The sequence below is a fragment of the Atheta coriaria genome, unplaced genomic scaffold (genome assembly GCF_025399875.1).
Source record: "Atheta coriaria isolate IRGN ID8LTWV9N9 unplaced genomic scaffold, Caltech_Dcor_3.1 hic_scaffold_1_pilon, whole genome shotgun sequence".
NCBI classification, from domain to species: Eukaryota; Metazoa; Arthropoda; class Insecta; order Coleoptera; family Staphylinidae; genus Dalotia; species Dalotia coriaria.
Genome location: NW_027045443.1, coordinates 3,029,195 through 3,047,351, shown reverse-complemented (window position 1 = coordinate 3,047,351; position 18,157 = coordinate 3,029,195). Strand labels below are relative to the sequence as shown.

Sequence of the window (18,157 nt, the reverse complement as noted above, 5' to 3'; positions counted from 1 at the left end):
CCGTGGCATAAACAATTCATCGCGGTGAAATATTTATGCGAATTCAATTAAATCTCGTACGCCCGCGCGCGCTCACAAACGACGAGCACCTAATTTATTTGCTCGCTGTTTAGATATCGCGCGCAGGCAGTGGGGCTGGCAAGAGTTGATTTCAACTCAAATATTTAACGTTGTGCAAGTTTATTACCTTCATACGCCGACGCTAATAACCGGCGACGACGGCGACGACGACAACGACGGCGACGCTGGTAGTGGTAGCGTCGACGGCGTTTTTGCGCGCTTGAAACTCTCGTCCGGAAACAAAGTGCTCGTCAAATAAGACGATTGAATAAGCATTTTGTATATAAGCGCGCAAACAGACGGCGCTTTGCATATCCGACTTAATGACTAAAATCAATAGGGGGCGATATCACAACCGGCACACTCTTTAATTTTGTTTAACTTTCGATTTAATTCCGCAATCAGACTATGCGCGACTTTTACGAATCGCGGCGAGACATGAATAAATAATCACTCTGTTAAATATTTGTTCGGGACATTCATTCAGCAATCATCGATGGTTGAATGTTTCTAATGGTACGATGGCGATGTCGGGAAATTAAGCCGCTAAACTAAAAGTTGTCTGCTTTTATCGCGCTATTAATACGCAAACAAATAATAAACTTGTAATGCATTCTCGTAAAATGTTATAATTGAGTTTATTTGATTCCGTGTGACTATTAATAAGGTCGTGCCCTCGCGTTTAACGTAGCTATGAGGGTGTTTAGCTTAGCGGCGCTATAGTTTGAACGAATCTGTCGGAAACAATCGGAGAAGTTGATGTATTATTTAGTGTTCTTAATAATGAAGTTATTTGGAGACCGATAAACGGCACTCGCTGTGCGTGAAATAATAACTAAGTAAGAAGTATTGGTGTTTAATCGTTTTCTAACGTGCGCGACGCGAAACTTTTCGCGCCGTTTCCGAGCGGCGGAAAAAATTTCTATTTCCTTTTTTATTGTGCTCTGTTTTTTCTTCTACCCACACACACACACACAAATATTTATTATTATAAGTTGTGAATGCGCTCGCGCTTGCTGAACAAAATCGCAATGCAGATGGAATATGAAATAAAATCAGAAATAAAGTAGAATTGTGGAATGTTCTTAGGTTGTCCTTTACTTGTGGTAGAGAGGGTTGGAGGCGGCTTGGTTGGCTCGTGAAAGTATTACCTACAGCGCACGGATTTCTTATTTTTATTAAATATTTACTTAATATTATTATTGCGAAAGTTTCGCTAGTTCCGCGTGTAATAACGTCGTCGTAACATCCGCTGATATCTAAATAAATAAAGGAGGACGCGCTGGAGAATAAAGGAACGGAAAGACGAAAGAAAATTTCGAAGATTCGCCAAGCTCGCCGCGGCCCCAGAAGGTCGACGCAGAAATCCGAAGCTTTCGATGCGGACTTATCTCTTCCGGTTCGGCAAATTTCATCATCCGGTTGTTTTTGTGCCTCGTTTACCTCCTTAATCTTCCGACAAGGAACGAACGAATGGAGGAAACGAGCAAGTTTTCAAAGAATAAACGAACACTTCGTCGGCACAGCGCGCGGCCACCACCGCCGCCGCCTTTATAGACGCCTCGCAATGTTTCGTTTAAGTTGTAGAGTTCATGAGCCACACACAACAGTTAATGATCGGCGCCGAATGCCGCATCGTCCTCAAATTAATTTGATAATTATTAGCGAATAATTGAAATGTTGGTCTTGCCGGCGACGGCGTGGGTTTTGTGTGTTTGGGTCTTACGAGTGACGCTTCTTGCTGACCCCGGACTCGGGTCGTGGGACAGCAGCGGCGCGATATGAATGTTTCTTAATTAAGCGTAAGTACGACTAAGCCTGTGTTGTTTTCTTGTTGCAGTGCCCGGCAAGAACCTTGCGCTGAAGGTGCTCTACTCGAACATGGAGTTCACGAAGGTCGAGTGCCGCGCGGAGGGCGCATTCCCCCGGCCGGAACTCGTGCTGCGCCTCCCCGAATACGGGTAAGTCCTCCGCGGGCGCCTTTGTGCGCAACAATCGCAACTTTTTCCCTCTCGCGTAATTCGCCGCCGCTCTCATTCATTCGGATGCTTAATTCGGTTATGCTCGGGAAGTTTTGCGCTTCCCGCGGTTAATAATAAAGGTGACTTCGGCGCAACGTGTCGCAGCCGCACCGCCGCCATCGTCGGCCGGGAGCGTCTTTAATTTTCCGCGGTGCTTGCGCCCGCGCTCACCCGCTGCCGACGGTTAACTGCCGCGGGTGTCGCCGTGCTGCGCTCGCCGGCAAAGTTCATTTTTCTTTGTGCGCCGGCCGAGACCGGCCCATGCAAAATTCAACCGTTAAGTTACAGCCGCTGAAAATACAAATCGCATTTTGCATTGCAAGTTTTTGTTCCGCCCGAAAAGACGGCACGGCGAGTTTATCGCGCGCGTCGCGTAGATTTTATTTTACGACCGCCGCCAAGACGCAAATCCGCGCTTCCAGCCTCCCCTCGCTTTCCGGTGGCTATTCATTACACTCGTTTTATATAAATACCTCGAGCATAAGTAATGCACCGCAAAACAGTGCTTTTTGTCAGTACCAATTGGAGAAAATATTCATAAATATGGAGGGTGTGATTTTGAGATAATCCCCCCATTAATGCATAAATTTAAATTTTCCGCGACGGCTGCCGCGGTGGCGGCGACGGCCGTGTCGCACCGTCGCACCGCCAGCCGGAATTTAAACCGTACGCGCGTATATTATACAAGGCCCGTGCGCGGCGGCGAACCGTGGAAGGGCGGCGCACGTATTCCTACGTTTTAAATAATGTACGAGTTTCGGTGAATCCCAACGAGTTACTAATGCCGCTATATATTCCAATGTTGGAACATATTTTCTTCTGATTTAACTCCGGCCCAACCTGGCCCGCTGCGCACCAACTCGTGCGAGCGCGCGTGGAAAAATACTGATAGGAATTCATTTTAATTAAAGCACTTACGCGCGTATAAAAATTTATAAATGATCTCGTAGATCATTCGCACACGCCGATGCCGCTTTTTTCGGCGTTTCGGCGGCCGACGCAGGGGTCGCATTCTTCATTTCAGCACTACACTATATTAACCTGCGGAGGGCAGGAACTCATAAACTTACCCCAAAACACCACATAACTCTTCAACCCTTATATCTTCATCGCACTATTAATATCACCCCAATCAGAGCAAACATTTTACACTTGCCGAAAATTTAGCTTCTTCTCGCGAGCATCTACCACTAAACCTTTACGGAATTGTAAATAAGTTTTGCTTTCTGGGTATAAACCTACATCATCCTTCTTTTTGGTACAAAACCATTTCTATAGTAACTGTTTTCAAAGTACGAAGAAGGTATGGCTTGAAGTTCAACTTGAATTTCAACGGAAATTAAGCGCAATATTACTTTAGTAAGGCGCACAACTCCCAGTGCAGCACATTTTCATTTAGGAGATATTTGAGATTCATCATGCTGATATTACAACTCCATATGTTTAATAAAAGTTATGTAATATTGTACGTTCTCAAAACAAGCCGAAAACGGCTATTAGATATCATAACAGCGTAGGTAACGTGTAATTTTCCCCGACGACAATACAAACATTCAACTGCGTTCTTTCTTCGACGCCGATTGTTGAAACTTTCAATTGCCGAGCGAAACTTCGAAATTGTTTATTATTACACGGCCTGCTCCGATGAAATATAAATTATTGTTTTGCTAGTTGTACGACGAACGCTTTGACAAATCGTTATTATCCGTTCGTCTTCCTCGTGAATAGTTCCTGCCGGTAAGCCCAAATTCGCCTTGATTTGCTTATCAATTATTCACGGCATAAACTTGTCTTTAATGGTTGCTTATTATTTCGTAACCGTTTGACGTTTTGTGCTTTTTCGAGCGTCACATCCTTTGCCGCCGGTTTCGACTGCGGTGCGGCGCAATCTGCGGTTCAATTTTCCCGATTCCAATGTGTAATATATTGAGTTTGAGTTGTGAATTAATTTCGCCGTAATTTACACGCGAATGTTCGGCCGAGTGATGTAATTATTCATCGCAAAGCGGGACGGTAACGATCGGACGAATGCATTCGATTTGAAATTCTATTATTAGTTTTTGCAGCGATTAGTTAATCAACCATAGGCGAAATTGAGAAATTAGATCAATATTTCAACAAGCATTTGCTGGATAGTTGAGTTTGGGGCGGGTGTTTTCTTTGGTGGAATGATATTGTGCAACACTCTAGACAAGCCAACTAAAATGATATTTTTGCGGCGGAGAGTTGACTGTCTCGGAATGGAAAAAGGGGAAAACCTGCGCTTGTCTGCCGGAGAAAAACGTTAAAGACACTTAGACGGTTGTAAATCGTGCGGACAGATTTATGCGTCGAGCGGGGCGAGCGAACGGGGACACGTAGTCACGGTTAATTGAGAAAACGACGCGGCGACGTGCGTCTCGCGTTTCGGTCCTTCTAGAATTATTTGCATCTCTTTATCTGGCGGCGGGCCCATGCCGACGTGCCTTTCTCCCCAATTTCCCAATTTCGCGATGTCATTTCTTTCTCAGCGCCGTACCGCCGCGCGCGCTTTATTTGTTTATTTTTTACGTGCGCCTCAATTTTTTTCCTCCCAGCGCAAAAAATACGAATCATCGTAAAAATACTAATATCGTCATTCGAAGCAATTACGCAGCCGCCCGTCCATCGGTGCGGCGCTTTTTATCGTTTTGAAAAATCTCGTTCAGCTCCATTGAGTTTTTATTGCGAAAAAAATCTATTACGCAGAAAGCACGAGTGAAAAATTTAAGATGGGAATGATGCGGTTTCGCAGTAAGCCACTCGTACTTATAGCGCTATTTTATATTATTAGTTTTTTTCTCCCTTGGCATCGCCAGAGCGAGGGCGCACGCATTCGCCAAAGCTCTTTCGGGCGGCCGGTGTGGGGCGGTTTTGTACGGATGGCCGGGCTCGGGCCCTGTTTTATCCCTTTCGGCTCTCGGACGGTCAAGAGTCGAGCCAACGGTGCGTGCAAAGATAACAGCACACAGCGACCGCACTCCTCTCGGCGCGCGCGCCGCGACCATTGTGGGGCATTCAGGTACAATGCTACAATACAATCGACATTGTAAAGCCCCACATCCCCGGATCTGTATACACGGAAACTTTCGGATGTACATATCGGGATAAACATTTCCCGCAAATACGCCGCCGATATATTCATATGGGATCATGCGAGGAAGACTCTCCGACAAATCCGGAATCTACTATTTATACCGACTGTGCCGTCCGCGGGCTCTAATTTCGTTTCGGGTTTTTCGAACGCGCTCATCGAGCAGGTCGTTTTGCAACATCTGGTGGGTTCACTCGTAAGTACATCGTTTCGCATGCACGACATAAATCACGCCTTTGAGCGTCGAGCGGCGGCGAATTTTTCAGCAAATTGGGGACTTCCAACCCGAGGACCTTGAACAATCCCAAGTTGTGCTACAGCCACAGTCCCGCGAAGTGTAATTTATACGCAAACTTGTATCGATTTGCTAACAATTCATTGTTTTCCCGGCGTTTCTGACACGAGTTACAAACAATCTGATAAAAATGGCCACATCAATTAAACCGCATTACATCCGGTCTGTAATAATATTGGGCGATGATTAAATTGCCTCCGCGCCAGACTTCTTCGTCCACTTTGCTTCAAATATTGATGCAGTGCGATAGTTACAAATGAAAAATCAATACGCTCATCACTCAAAACCGGCTTTCTTTTACCGCCCGTGCTCCGGCTTGATCAATGTTTCGATTTCCAAACAAGCAGGTGTAATTTGCGGTAATGCAAGTTGGCTGCTTCATGTCCTACTGGTTTATGCGTTGCACTCGTGTTCATGGAGATGTCTATCTGTGGGAATTGACCTGAAAACCAAACTGACATATCAAACGTCCTCGCCTGGTCCTTGTGCATTGTGCAAATCGAATTCACGTCGCGCCCCGCAGCAGCGTTTACGGACTCCTGCAAGTCGAGATTTTTAAATTGCAATTTAATTTTATGTTACGATAATTGCATGTTTGCGTCCCGCCAACAAACAAAAAGTCGGACGCGCAGAAAACGACCCCGTTGTTATCAATGCAGCGTTTCGCCGATGTGCTCACGATTTTTTCCAATTTAATATCAGCGTATTGTACAAATATATTATATTATAACATCTTCTAAGGTAGCTTCTTTTCGTTTTGTTTGCCGACGTGAAATTGCGTCATCGACTTTAGCATCGATGCGACCCGCCGCGACGACTGTGTGTTTTCTCTCTGTGCGCACAAATCGAAGCACTTGGAAGCACTTTATTTGCGCAGAGCTGGAGCACATCAAAACCGAATACATATAACGCGTTCGTTTTCGGTTGCATTTGCGTATAATAAAGCGAATTGCCGACGGCGCTCTCGCGATAGGTACCGAGATGGAATTTCCGCGCTCGACCATATCGCGGAGATATTTAGTGAAGAACGTTAGTTAAATATTGTTAATACACCGCTTCGAGCTTCGGTCGCAAAATATTCTTTTGCGATTCCTATCATTTGAATATTTCCGGCGGCGTTCGCTTGACTTCGATTTCGTTTTTGTCGTTAATTTGCGAAGTTAAACTTTTTTTTTCCTCTTGAACGAAAGCCACGCCGTGGGAATTGCAGGCCTACGCGACAAATTAAAGATTGCCCAATTGGTAAATTAGGAATTTCGATCTGGGAGGAACAATTAGTTAACTCAATTAAATTGCATTAATTGAAACAAATTTAATTAAAAAAAAGCGTTCCACGAGCGGGGCGTGAGCAGGCGCGCGCGCGCGGCCGGCATCGATTTGCCGGTCTATTTGTCTTTTCAACTTTAATTCTTTCCGTACTTTGTGCTTAATCAAATAGCGCCCGATGTAGTTGTAACGAGCGGAAAGGAAGAGGCCGGCCGGGCCTTTGAAGTCGTCGCCGATGGTTTTATGTACACTTGGCACGTTCTTTGTCGACAATTAAGTCGACGACGACGTGTTCAGTTACGCTCCTGCGATGCGTCGCCTCCGCACTCTTTTTTTCGTTCTCTTGTCCCTTTCTTAAAATACTAGTTTTATGTACTTTTTCCAATTTCGGCATGGACGCCTATATCCATTTAGTATCGAACATTTTATTTGCGGACTTATTGTATCGAGGAGAATGGTGTAGAAAAATGGAACGGATTGGAATTCGCGCTGAATGTCCTGCAGGCTTTGAAGGTTCCAGCGTCGCCAAGAAAAAAATTCCAACAATTTACGTTGAAAAGCCGGAGTAACTCTTTTTATATATTTTATATACATGATGGCAGCGTGTACAAGCGCGTTGGCAAATGTTTAATTTTGAGCGTGGAAAGAAGGGCGCGGCTTTTTCGTGTAATTTGTGCGTTTTCTTTGTCGGTTGGGCGAAATCCGGTTCTGAGCGGAATAGTTCGGTTATATATGAGGCGTGCAAGGAGCGAAGGAAGTTATCCATTTGGGAATGAACGCGCCGTTATAAATTTTATGATATATTTAGTCTCAATCCTTTCTCTATTTTTTGGAAAGTTTGCTTTATTTTCGAACAGTTAGCAAGAATTTATTAGCACGAAATGAATGTGGAGGATTCGGAAAAATCCCGCACGCGCGTTCTGAACAAAAAGCCCTTCGCGAACTAACGCCGCAAGTGTACAGCTGAGACGGCAAACTGTATCTATCACAATTAACGATTGAAGCACGTCGCAACGCGCCGCCGGCCGGAAGCGCAAACCGGCACCCGACGGACGGGTCGAGATGGGTCGGAAAGCCAAATCGCTCCTAATGACTTAATATATCTCAACTCCCCTATTGTCCAGAATAGTCCGGCCAGATAATCGTTTTTATGAGGAATCGCAACCGAAACTTTGTCTTAAGAATCATTACGATCGTGGCGCGCCAGACGAGCGAGCGAGCGCGACTGGCGCGGAAAAACTTTCGGGCTTACTTAATTTCAGTTAAGAAGTTTCTCTCCACTAATACTTCATCAAGCCGAAGACGACGACCTGACGTTTATGATACTCACTCTGCTGCACTTTATCCGCAAAGAGTCTCAGCCCATAGACAACTATATAGACGCGGATCGACCCTAAGCGCTTTGAAAAATTATTAGCGAACATTTGACTATCATCGTCGATAAATCCTGAACGTCCGCAGTCGCCTAATTATTTTTCGGATATTTATAGCCGGCGAGATTTTGCGAATGCCCCCCAGCGACATCTTCGCATTTGAATCTAATTAGTCGCGACAAGTTTTAAATAAACGCCTAATTCGCGTTCGCGCATAAATACGCTCTCGTTAATTCTCGGAGAACCGCAAGCCAAGTACGAACATATTAAAAATACATTCGGCTAATTACTCACCACCCCGTCCCCCGGGGGCGGCGGCGTAACCTCGGGGCGGGCGAGCGGGTGGCGCCGCATCCCATTCATACATTTTAATTAAATCCACCCGGATGATGTCGTTGAATGTAGTTTTAAACGACGACGACGACGACGACGCCGACGACGCCGCTACCCGTCTACTTTGTTATATCGTTAAAGTTTACATTAATGTTTAAGACGACGCCCGTTTCGCGGTATTCATGTATGCAAAGCGCGCACGTTTATTTGGAAATAATTTCACCCTCCGACTGGCAACACTCGTAGTAACATAATTAAAGTATAATAAAGGAGCGCAATTGCGATGCGGTGTATTTCGCTCTTAATGCGTCGCATTGTGTGCCCCGGCTGAAACTTTGCGAACGAGGCGACAATTTTCCACCCCTCGTGTTCATTTTTAAGACAAACAACTTGATCTACCAGCAGTATGGAGGTGTGTAACGAGACGTATTTGCTGATTTCAGGGAGATCAACGACACGCAGATCGACATCAAGCAGCAGGGCCTGCTTTACGACGTCACCGCCACTGCCACTATTCCGACGCCGCCTCATCCGACGGACGTCAGCTGCGTGCTGAATATTCCCGGCGCGAACTACACCATGACGCAGGAGACCGTCATCTTCCCAGGTGAGTGTGCCTTTCCGGCGAGAGAATGACGTAAACATCTAAATAAATAAATCGTGATCGGATGCATCATTCTGGATGCGCGCGCGCGTGGATTCACTTATTCAGCATCTTAATTCCTCGGACGGCTGGTTGTCCTCGGCTGGCGCGCTTGTTCCCGGTGGTGTTGTTTTATTTTTTTAATTTTATTTGCTCGGGATCTCTCGACATCCGCCGCTGGCGAGAACGTCTTCTTTATTTCGCTGTCTGCTTGCCGCCCAACTCTTATTAGACATTTTTGGGTAGCATCCGAATCCGTGTGTCCGCGTCCGTCTTCCACTTCCCGAGCACCACGTCCACGTCCAGACATGTCTGTTAATCTTCCGTTAGCGAAATGTAAACGCGAGCGTACACGCGAGGCGGCAACACGGCGGCGGCGTGTTTCTTGCGCAATCATCGCAGACATCTGCCGGTGCTCTATGAAATATTCATAATTCAACCATTCTTATCCCGACGTCTACAATTCTTATCTTCGCCGCGCGCGCGTTTGCTAGCTGTACGAGTGGCTGGCGCACGCAAAAAGTTTGAATATGTAGGTTGAACAGGCGCGCATCTGCGCGTCGTATGAAAAATGAAAATACACGCGTGCAATCTGGAGTTTAGCAAGCTGACAAAGAAAACTCTGACTGTGACTGTGGAAACGCACCGGTCAGGCAGCGAAATTCGTCTTCACCCTCAACGAACAATTATTTATCCCGCACACACAGAGCGCATTTGTTGCGATGCGGCGTTCAATACACGTCGGCGCACAATTTGGTTTGTATGAATACGTATCATCAATTGTGTAACTCAGGGAAAAAACCGCGCATAACTACTGAACTGGACTGAAGACTCTCGTGTTCCGCGCCGGTGCGCCGTTTGCGTGGGCGAAAATTTAATTAATAATTGCTGCCAGCCGGACATGAAAGAAAATATATTTCAGGTTAGAGCTAAAATAATATAGAATTTTTTCAAAAGATTCGTGTTCTCAGCGCGTGTCCGTGGAAAATGTACACGTGTTTGTAAAAGGATGCATAAAAAGCAGGGATTGTTTCAAATGTTTAGGGTTTTTTGTTTGAACTTTTGCGTGCGCTAGGGTAAACATTCTTATACAATATAAAAATAACATCGCACACAATAAGTCGCTTAATAAAGTTACATTGCGCCGCGGTAAATTCTTTTCGCCTCGTTTTTTCTTCTCGTCCGTGCGCAAATTGTTGTGGAAAAAGTTGACTGAATAAATAAAACAACGCAATTATTATGTTTCTCTTGTGTGGGTGTGTGTGCGCGGTGTTTTTCTTTTGCGTTGGTTAATGAACGCTGCATTGAAATGAAGGAGGTATAAAATTTTATGGCCTTTTTGGAAAGTTATTAAAATTCGTTACATATTGGTGGAGGCGCCGAGAGTCGCCAGAAGTGGTTAGGGCTGAGGTCGGCATTAGCGGTTAGCGCGCAGGGAAAAATTAATATGCGCCCAGGAATGGCGAAAATGCGTGGCGGCACGTGTCATCCCATTGAATACCGACAGCGTGACATCATAAAATAAAATTGCGCCACGAGCTCATAATTGAAATAACTTGCGCATAAGCGCCGCGTCCGCGCAAGATTTTTTAAGTGCCACTAGACGCCTGAGGGCGTGAAGCGAGAATATCGGTTCGGTTGTAACATAAAAATTAAAAGCTCGTAAACGTGTTCCGCTATAACCGCCGGCCGAAAAGCGGCGGCGCGTTTACGATAGATTTAGCGCACGCCCGCGACGCGTAACCGCATGCAGAGGCAAGCTGTGAAAAGAGAAAAAAATAACCACGGAAGCGTTTTAAGGTAACCAAGTAACCATTATGAAAAATTCCGTTTTTCAAGCGCTCGGGTCTCGGCCACTCAGCGAGCAACTCACCCGACCGGCTACTTTGTTGTTGCTAAATTATTCAGCGCGATTCATAATGATTCATGCGGTTTCCCCCTTGCTCGACGGTTTTTTTTTTGTGTGTCAGCCGCCGGAATCGGCAAGCTAATAAAAACAGGCTCTCATATATGGCCTAATTTATCTATTTCGCTATTACGTGCGCTTCTTCGGCTTCGTTTTGTGGGCCGTTCTTGTTCCAACCTTTCGTCTCTCGGCGCTTATCTGAAGACGCCCGACACGTTGTACCACCGCCACACACTCGACGCGGAGACAAGAGGTCGTCGTCGACGGCAACGGCGGCACCCCCGGAATGATTAATCGTAAGGTCAAATTAAGTTATGACCTATTGCACCCATTATTACGGTTATAACGTTAAATCAGACCGAGTAGATCAGTCGAGCGAGCGCATTATTAATAAATTAGGCGACGTGTAACGGCGGAACTTTGCCGAGAGCAAAGCCTCAAGGGCAGCCCGCTTTATCTACGAGCGTCGAGGGCGGCAGTAGCGGTGGCGGTTGGAGCGGGCGAGCCAGCGAACACAAGACAGCGGCGCGCTTTGTGAAACGCTGATACAGATTCGGCAACAATTTCAATTTAACGATCGGGCGGCCAGCGCGAATCGTATTTCGCTCGTAATTAAATCCCCTTCGGCGCGCTGCCACAAAATTCGCCTAATTAACCTGCGACTATTAGTGAATTCCGACTTAATTATGCGAGTGTTATTCACGCTCTAATATTCATTTATGTGTCGCGTGCGCATAGTGTTCGCCGACTAATGGTTTATTGAGCGCGTATCGAATGTCGAAATGGCGGCAGGCGTCTTGTCGTGCACGAGTGCGATAGATGTATAGAAAGAGATTGCGAGCGGAGAAATTGACCATTGACTCGGCAAGTGTTTGTCTGCCGCGCGCGCGTTTTTGCTGCTCGAAACATTTTGTTGCAATTAAATTTGATGCGGTTGCCGTTTGCCGGCGAGAAGCGACCGTTTAATGTTGCGTGGCGCGTACAAACGAATTGTTTGCAAACATTTTTGCCGCTTGCATACGCGCAGGAAGCAGAACTTGGGGAAGCGGCAAGGAATTGATACCGCGAGCTCACACAACACATACAATCACGCAGAGCGTATACACACACCGCTGGCGTTTTCGTGCGCCATTCGTCTGATGCATTTTTGTGAAAATTGCTAAAGTGAAAAACAATAAAACGCGAAACTAGCATCCACAATAACCGCCACATGACGCGCGCGAGAATGGCGCGACGTAATTTCCCGGCCGAGTACAAGGGTCGGAACAACGGTTGGGTACACGCGGGGGCGGCGGCGACGCAATGACCGCGCGTGAACACACCACGCCATTTTCATTTGCCATTATTGCATCGTTCGTATGAATTAATAAAACTATTTGTAATTGTTTATTAAATACAATTGCTACTTGGAATTTCAAAATTACATTGGCGCTTGGGTACAATTTTGAAGCGGCCGTAAAAACTTCATCATAATGTGTAAATTGTTAATAATGCGGTCGGTCAGTTGGGTGGCAGTGGTGGAAATGGTGCACTTCCACATTTAATTTTATTCATTTTTTTTCCGCCGGCGTGCGTTTCCTGCATATGCGCACATTACTCGAAATTACAAATTACCTACATTTAATACGCGTATAATTTTTCACTCGCATAAATTGCCCGAGAAGCAATGTGTTTCGTTCGCGGGGGGCGACCGGGCAGTCGCAATTAAAATGCGACCAAAGGCGACGCCGTCGACCGGACGGGAAGCGCCGTTAGGTCGGAGATAACCTTGCTTGATTAGAATTCACGAAAAGGCCAAGCGGACTGGACGTAATTGGGCTCGTTGATTAAATTAAATAAGGAAAAACAGGCCAAATAATTTAGTTCGTAAAAAAATACGCACACAATAGTCTCGCGCCGCGTCGCACCGCACCCACCGCCTCCAAGGGCAGCCTGCAGACCCTTCACCTCCACCAGCGTGTACATATGTCCGCGACGGCGCAAAAAATGACACTTTTTCCTCGTGTTTTGCGCCCGTCGAGAGCGCGCGCCGTATTTTTTCCCTTTTTGCGGTCTTGATGCAATAAGAAAAGTCATTTCTATCCGTAAATTATTTCGAACTTGATTGCTTCCATTCGACCTTTCTTTTTTGTCGTCTCAATTCTAAAGTGGAGAGTATAAATGTCCGTTTTCTCTACGTCAACATTTATTCTCTTCCTTTTTTTTCGCCGGCGTGCGCTCTCTCGCTTCTTTCACTCACCGTTTTATTCCGGTTTTTATCGACGTCCTGAGAACGCTTAGCGCTCCCAAGCTGGCAATGTCAAAGGCGATAATACAAAAAGAAATAGAACAAATTCGTCGAAAAATGTTTAAGCTTGCACGGCGCGGCGTCCGCTGCATTGTCGAAAAACTATAAAATAGAAAAATAAACTATAGCAATGTGTAGCGCCAAAAAAACCTCGCGCGCCGTGGTCTCTTAGCTGCGAAACGCGACGCGGACGTTTTACGGCGCACTGAGATTTCGCCGATTTTCATTTTTTCCTTTTAGCGCCACACGAAATTCATTTGGTCACACTGCGCCCGACGAAAACTCAATTATACAACAATGCACGTGGCGAAGGCGTTTCATATTTTATTCTAATTAAAGCGCACGTGGCCCAGCTGGAGGGAGGCAGCGCTTGGGGAAGTACAAGTATTCACAAGTGAGGTGATACTCTCGGCCCTTGTGTTCTAAATTTAAGATGCGAAACTTTATCGCTCTGGACTTTGGATTGTCAAGCGGAACCATTGTTCCGGACAAGTTATCAGAGCGAATCAGGGTATGGGTTTAGTTTGTGTCGGAACGTGGAATGTTGGCCTCAAAGCCTACTATGTTTATATCGAAGACTAACAGCATGCACGCTGATTGTTTTCTTTTTTCTCTTACAGATTGTCCCAACAAAAAAAACCTTTGTTTTACAGCATGTAGGCTGGTCTAATAACAATAATGCTTTTGATGGTTAACTTTTGTAATCAAACGTTCGTTTAATTCTCCAGTGAAAAAGCAAATAATGTGCCAAAAGAAATTTTTGCGGAAATTTCTCACATTGCAAAAAATCAAGTTTTTATCCGATCTTTCCAATTATCTCTTGGTTTTTCTGGCCAGCTTCACGCGATAATTAAAACTTTGGTACTTTTACATTAAAATCCTCCAATTGCATCTCTACCGACAGTAATTTCTTTGTTTACATTTATTGTTGTATGAATACAGACTTGTCTCTTGTAAATAATTGTGAGTATGATGTAAAAAAGTTAAGCGTTGCAGGGTTAACAACGTAATGTCAGAAATTAGCCTGAAATCGAGAGTAGAAAATAGCCCATATTACTCGGGGATGTACTGTTGCGCACCGGCGCACACATAACGCGCGTCGTAGTTTCTTCGGCAATTTTAACTCTTTGCTGCTATAACAATATAGTAAATATGGCAGAAAATTTGACGAAATTTTCGCTCAGTGTTCTCGACACAATAAAGCGCGCGCGAATGTGCACTTTACCAAATGGTCGTCTTGTTCTTGTTGTTATAACGAATAGCAGACCCGGCCGTTTGTACGACATTCATACACGCGCCTTTGCACACACAACATCCACGCACACAAATACATACACATCGACCGCCTCCACACGCGCAGCATTCACTTACCGCCGCGAGCGCGCACACGTACACGCGGCCGAATTGAAGAAAGTCAGACGTTCCGAATGGAACACGTCGCATTAAACTTAAATCGCTTTCCAGCATTTTCGCGCACAATTTCCCGCGCTTCGCAAAGTTTCGCTTTTGAAGGGCTTAAGTGCATCGAAATCACACGTGAAGCTTCCTACGCCACAGCCACTTAAACGCGTGTGAAGAAAATTTTCGCGCGGCGCCGCATCATTGTTTGTCAGACACCTCCTTAATCGGATCGCACGAGTCAGCGGCGGTGGAATGCACGCCGGCGGGCGCAATTATTTGCCAAGAATGTGCGCTTCCGAACAAAAAAAAACAGTAATTTATTTCAGGCGCGGTCGACTCAAATATCAATTTCCATGAACGAGCCGCGAACCAACGCCGCTCGTTTTTTGTTTTATTTTTCAAACTCGAAAGAGACTTATTGCTGTTTAGTGACGGCTTTACAAATAACAAACATTACGTAATACAACGAAACAAGCAAACTACAAATGCGAGCCGAGGCGCGGTCGTAGGGGGCGACCGCAGAAAAATACCAGCACAAGCGGGAAAAGGGACGGAAGGCGGTGGCAGCAACGCGCCGCAAAAAATACACCCGAACGGGCAAATAACTAAATTTGGTGGCGCGTTTTTTCCTTGCTTCTCTTTCATTTAGCCTCATTCCACACTCATTGCTTGGTGTTTCGTTCACGACAAGTACATTACTCAAAGTTCTTTTCCAAACTTTTCCACTCCGCTTCGTATTTACGACGCGCGCACGTAAGACAAAGACGCGCGCCGGCGAAGACTTAAAAGTCGATGATTCTTTTCGTGCGGACTGCGCCTCGGCCAACGTCATTTAGCGATTATTTGCTTTTTTTGTGTTCCACGCCGTTTCGCGCTGTGCTGTGCTGCACTGGGTGGGCGGTTGGCATCTCGCTTTTTTTTTTCCGCCGAAGCATGCACTCAAAACGCGACTACTTCATGCGCTTAATCTTGACTTATCGTTATGATACGCTCCGCAACATAAGTATAACTACTCAACGACTCGCCGAACTATACACACACCAGATGCTTGCTGCCCGGCGCCTCCACTCGACGGCTCTCAGCGTAATCTACCGCAATGGTTATAAACTATAAAAGCCCATCTCGAATTGCATATTTATAAAGAGTATCGTTAGGGCGGAAGTCTGCGCGTCTGCCCCAAAAAAGCCCGCGACGACGTATCAAGGGTGTATCAAGAGTTTTAAAAATTTACATTTTTGGGCGACGCGCGCGAAATAACGAGGAAAAAGTCGAAACCTTTTAGCGACAATTTTCCAGCGGCGCGCGCGAAATGAGGGACGGGTGCGGGGAGCTGCGATGGGTGGGGTGTTCGAGCGTTAAAAGTTTAAATACGTTCCGTACGTGCGTGCTCAACTTTTCTTTTACTTTGCCATCCAAATACGTTCGCTACGTGTTTCGATATGTTTGTGCGTTGTCGTTCTTTAAGCGAACGTGAGTATTAACGGTAGATTGTATATACGAAGTTGTTTTTGTGCCGCCGCCGCCACCACAGCCATTACCAAAACCGCTCACGGGCATCCTCCTTTGAAGAGTCTTCGCAATTTTGGGGCGCTGGGTTTGAACTTATTAAAAATTATTTGTTTTTCGTGTTTTATCAGCGCACATTTATTGAAATTCGATGAAGCAACACACGACGTAGTCGAGCAAATTCGAAGGGCTTCGTACGTCATTCGGGCGCGATTCGCACTTTCTCTCGCGTCGCTTGATCGCATCGCCAGCGTTTAGTTACGAGCGCGTAAAATTTAATGAAAAATAAAGTCTAGAGTCTAGTTTGCGTCTAGTTTGTAAAAATGCAGACCTCGCTACCGGGGGCGCGCATCGCCATCCATGCCTGCCGCAGCTACTGATAGCCGATGTAAAATTTTAGAATTTAATAAACGAAAAGTCAATGCAGTTCGCGCGCATTTCGCGCGCTCGGCTTGGCAGCTATGTCGCGCGTTACTGCCGCGATACTTTCGCAGCACCCGCCCCAGCGCATGTAGTTCAACGGTGCGCGAACGTGCTAAAGATTTTGGCTCCGCCGCCAGACAGACGATGAAGCATGGCAGAAGCGTTTTAAAGATAATGAAAATAAAACCACCTCGAAGCGCCGAGCCGGCCCCGCAGCCAGCCAGCGCGCTACTTTATATAAAATGTTCTTACAATATATTACTGCTTATCTTTATGGTGACCGAAAGAATGGATTTTGTTTTATGCCGCCAGCAGCCAGCGACGCGACCATATTTAACCGTATTCCGAGCGCGCCGAGCCGAAATTTACGTATTCGCGAGCATTTAATTCCAACATACGCCGTCTGAGGAATATTATTTAGGGCGGTTTTGGCACGTTATTTATCGGCCCGCGGTCGGGCAGGTGGCGCCCAGATTCCGCGCGTAATCTGCGCGCATCATCGAAATTTCTAATCGTCCCACTCCATCCAGCCGCTTTACCTTTTTCGCCCGTCGTAACACACACACGCTGCATACGAAATTTTGATTCATATTTATACGCGTTTTCTCGCGCGCACGTGCTTACCGACGTAATTAACCGAAGAGTTACAATGAATATCTGAGGACGATTTTCGCATCGTCACTGTGGTCGTTGCGGTGTTGTGTTCAGAAAGTGTCGCCTAACATTTTCTTGCATTCTTGCTTCATTAAACTGAAGCATCCAACATGAGCCTTGCTCAACCCGACGCCGACTGACCCACTTAAGTTAAAACCGATGAGGGTTATTGGCAAAGTAAACGAGAAGAGGGCACTGCAGGACGCCGAGGATAATGAGACGATTTTTCCAAGAAGAAACATCCAAGACGTATTTTTTGCAAATATTTTATTTTTGTCTTTATAAGCAATCATGCATGCGAACCGACAAGGAAGACAATTTTATTTCTTGAAATATTCGTTTTCCTTAATTTATGCGGTTATTTATGCCTGAAATTTGTTTTATTCCAATTCTAAACGACACTGACAATATGAGCGCGGTAAGTAAACAATGAAAAAAATGCACAGTGTAATTTCGGAGTTATCAGAAAATTATTTTCCTTTTTCGGCATGCGCGCAGATGGTAGTCGAGAAAAATGTTATTGTCGTGCGGTAGAAAGCGCTGGAATTCATACTCGAATGATCGTCCATCTCGATTAAGTCAAAGGATAGTTTAATAATACAACCTGCTGATTTTAGTACCTGACGTTGCAGCTGTTCGTGCTCGTGCGTTTTTGCTGGTTTCGGGAAACACGCGAATTTCGGTACGTGCTCGCCGAGAAAAAATACTCGGCGCGGGCGCGGCAAACAATGAAAGTAGGGACACAAGTAACGCAAATATGAAGAAAAACCCAACCAGGACGAAATGGAGCGAAATGTAAATTGTATAAACAGACGATGTACTGGCGGTGCGTTGAGTAGGGCGGAAAAAAAAGAGGAGCGCCGAGGAAAAAAGTCAG

General features: G+C 45.8%; 1 protein-coding gene across 5 annotated transcripts in view; it reads left to right on the top strand.

The window, feature by feature from the left end:
- Window positions 1–18,157, top strand: part of LOC135792946 (selection and upkeep of intraepithelial T-cells protein 1-like) — a 153,722-nt gene that overhangs the window by 119,352 nt on the left and 16,213 nt on the right. For 3 of the 5 annotated variants that reach the window (XM_065303779.1, XM_065303787.1, XM_065303771.1), the window contains 2 exons: window positions 1,901–2,021; window positions 8,904–9,067. In XM_065303779.1, the coding sequence (XP_065159851.1) occupies window positions 1,901–2,021; window positions 8,904–9,067 (285 nt within the window). Of the gene's footprint in view, window positions 1–1,900; window positions 2,022–8,903; window positions 9,068–13,916; window positions 17,699–18,157 lie in introns of all 5 variants that reach the window. The other 2 variants (XR_010548500.1, XR_010548499.1) reach the window with 2 other exon arrangements.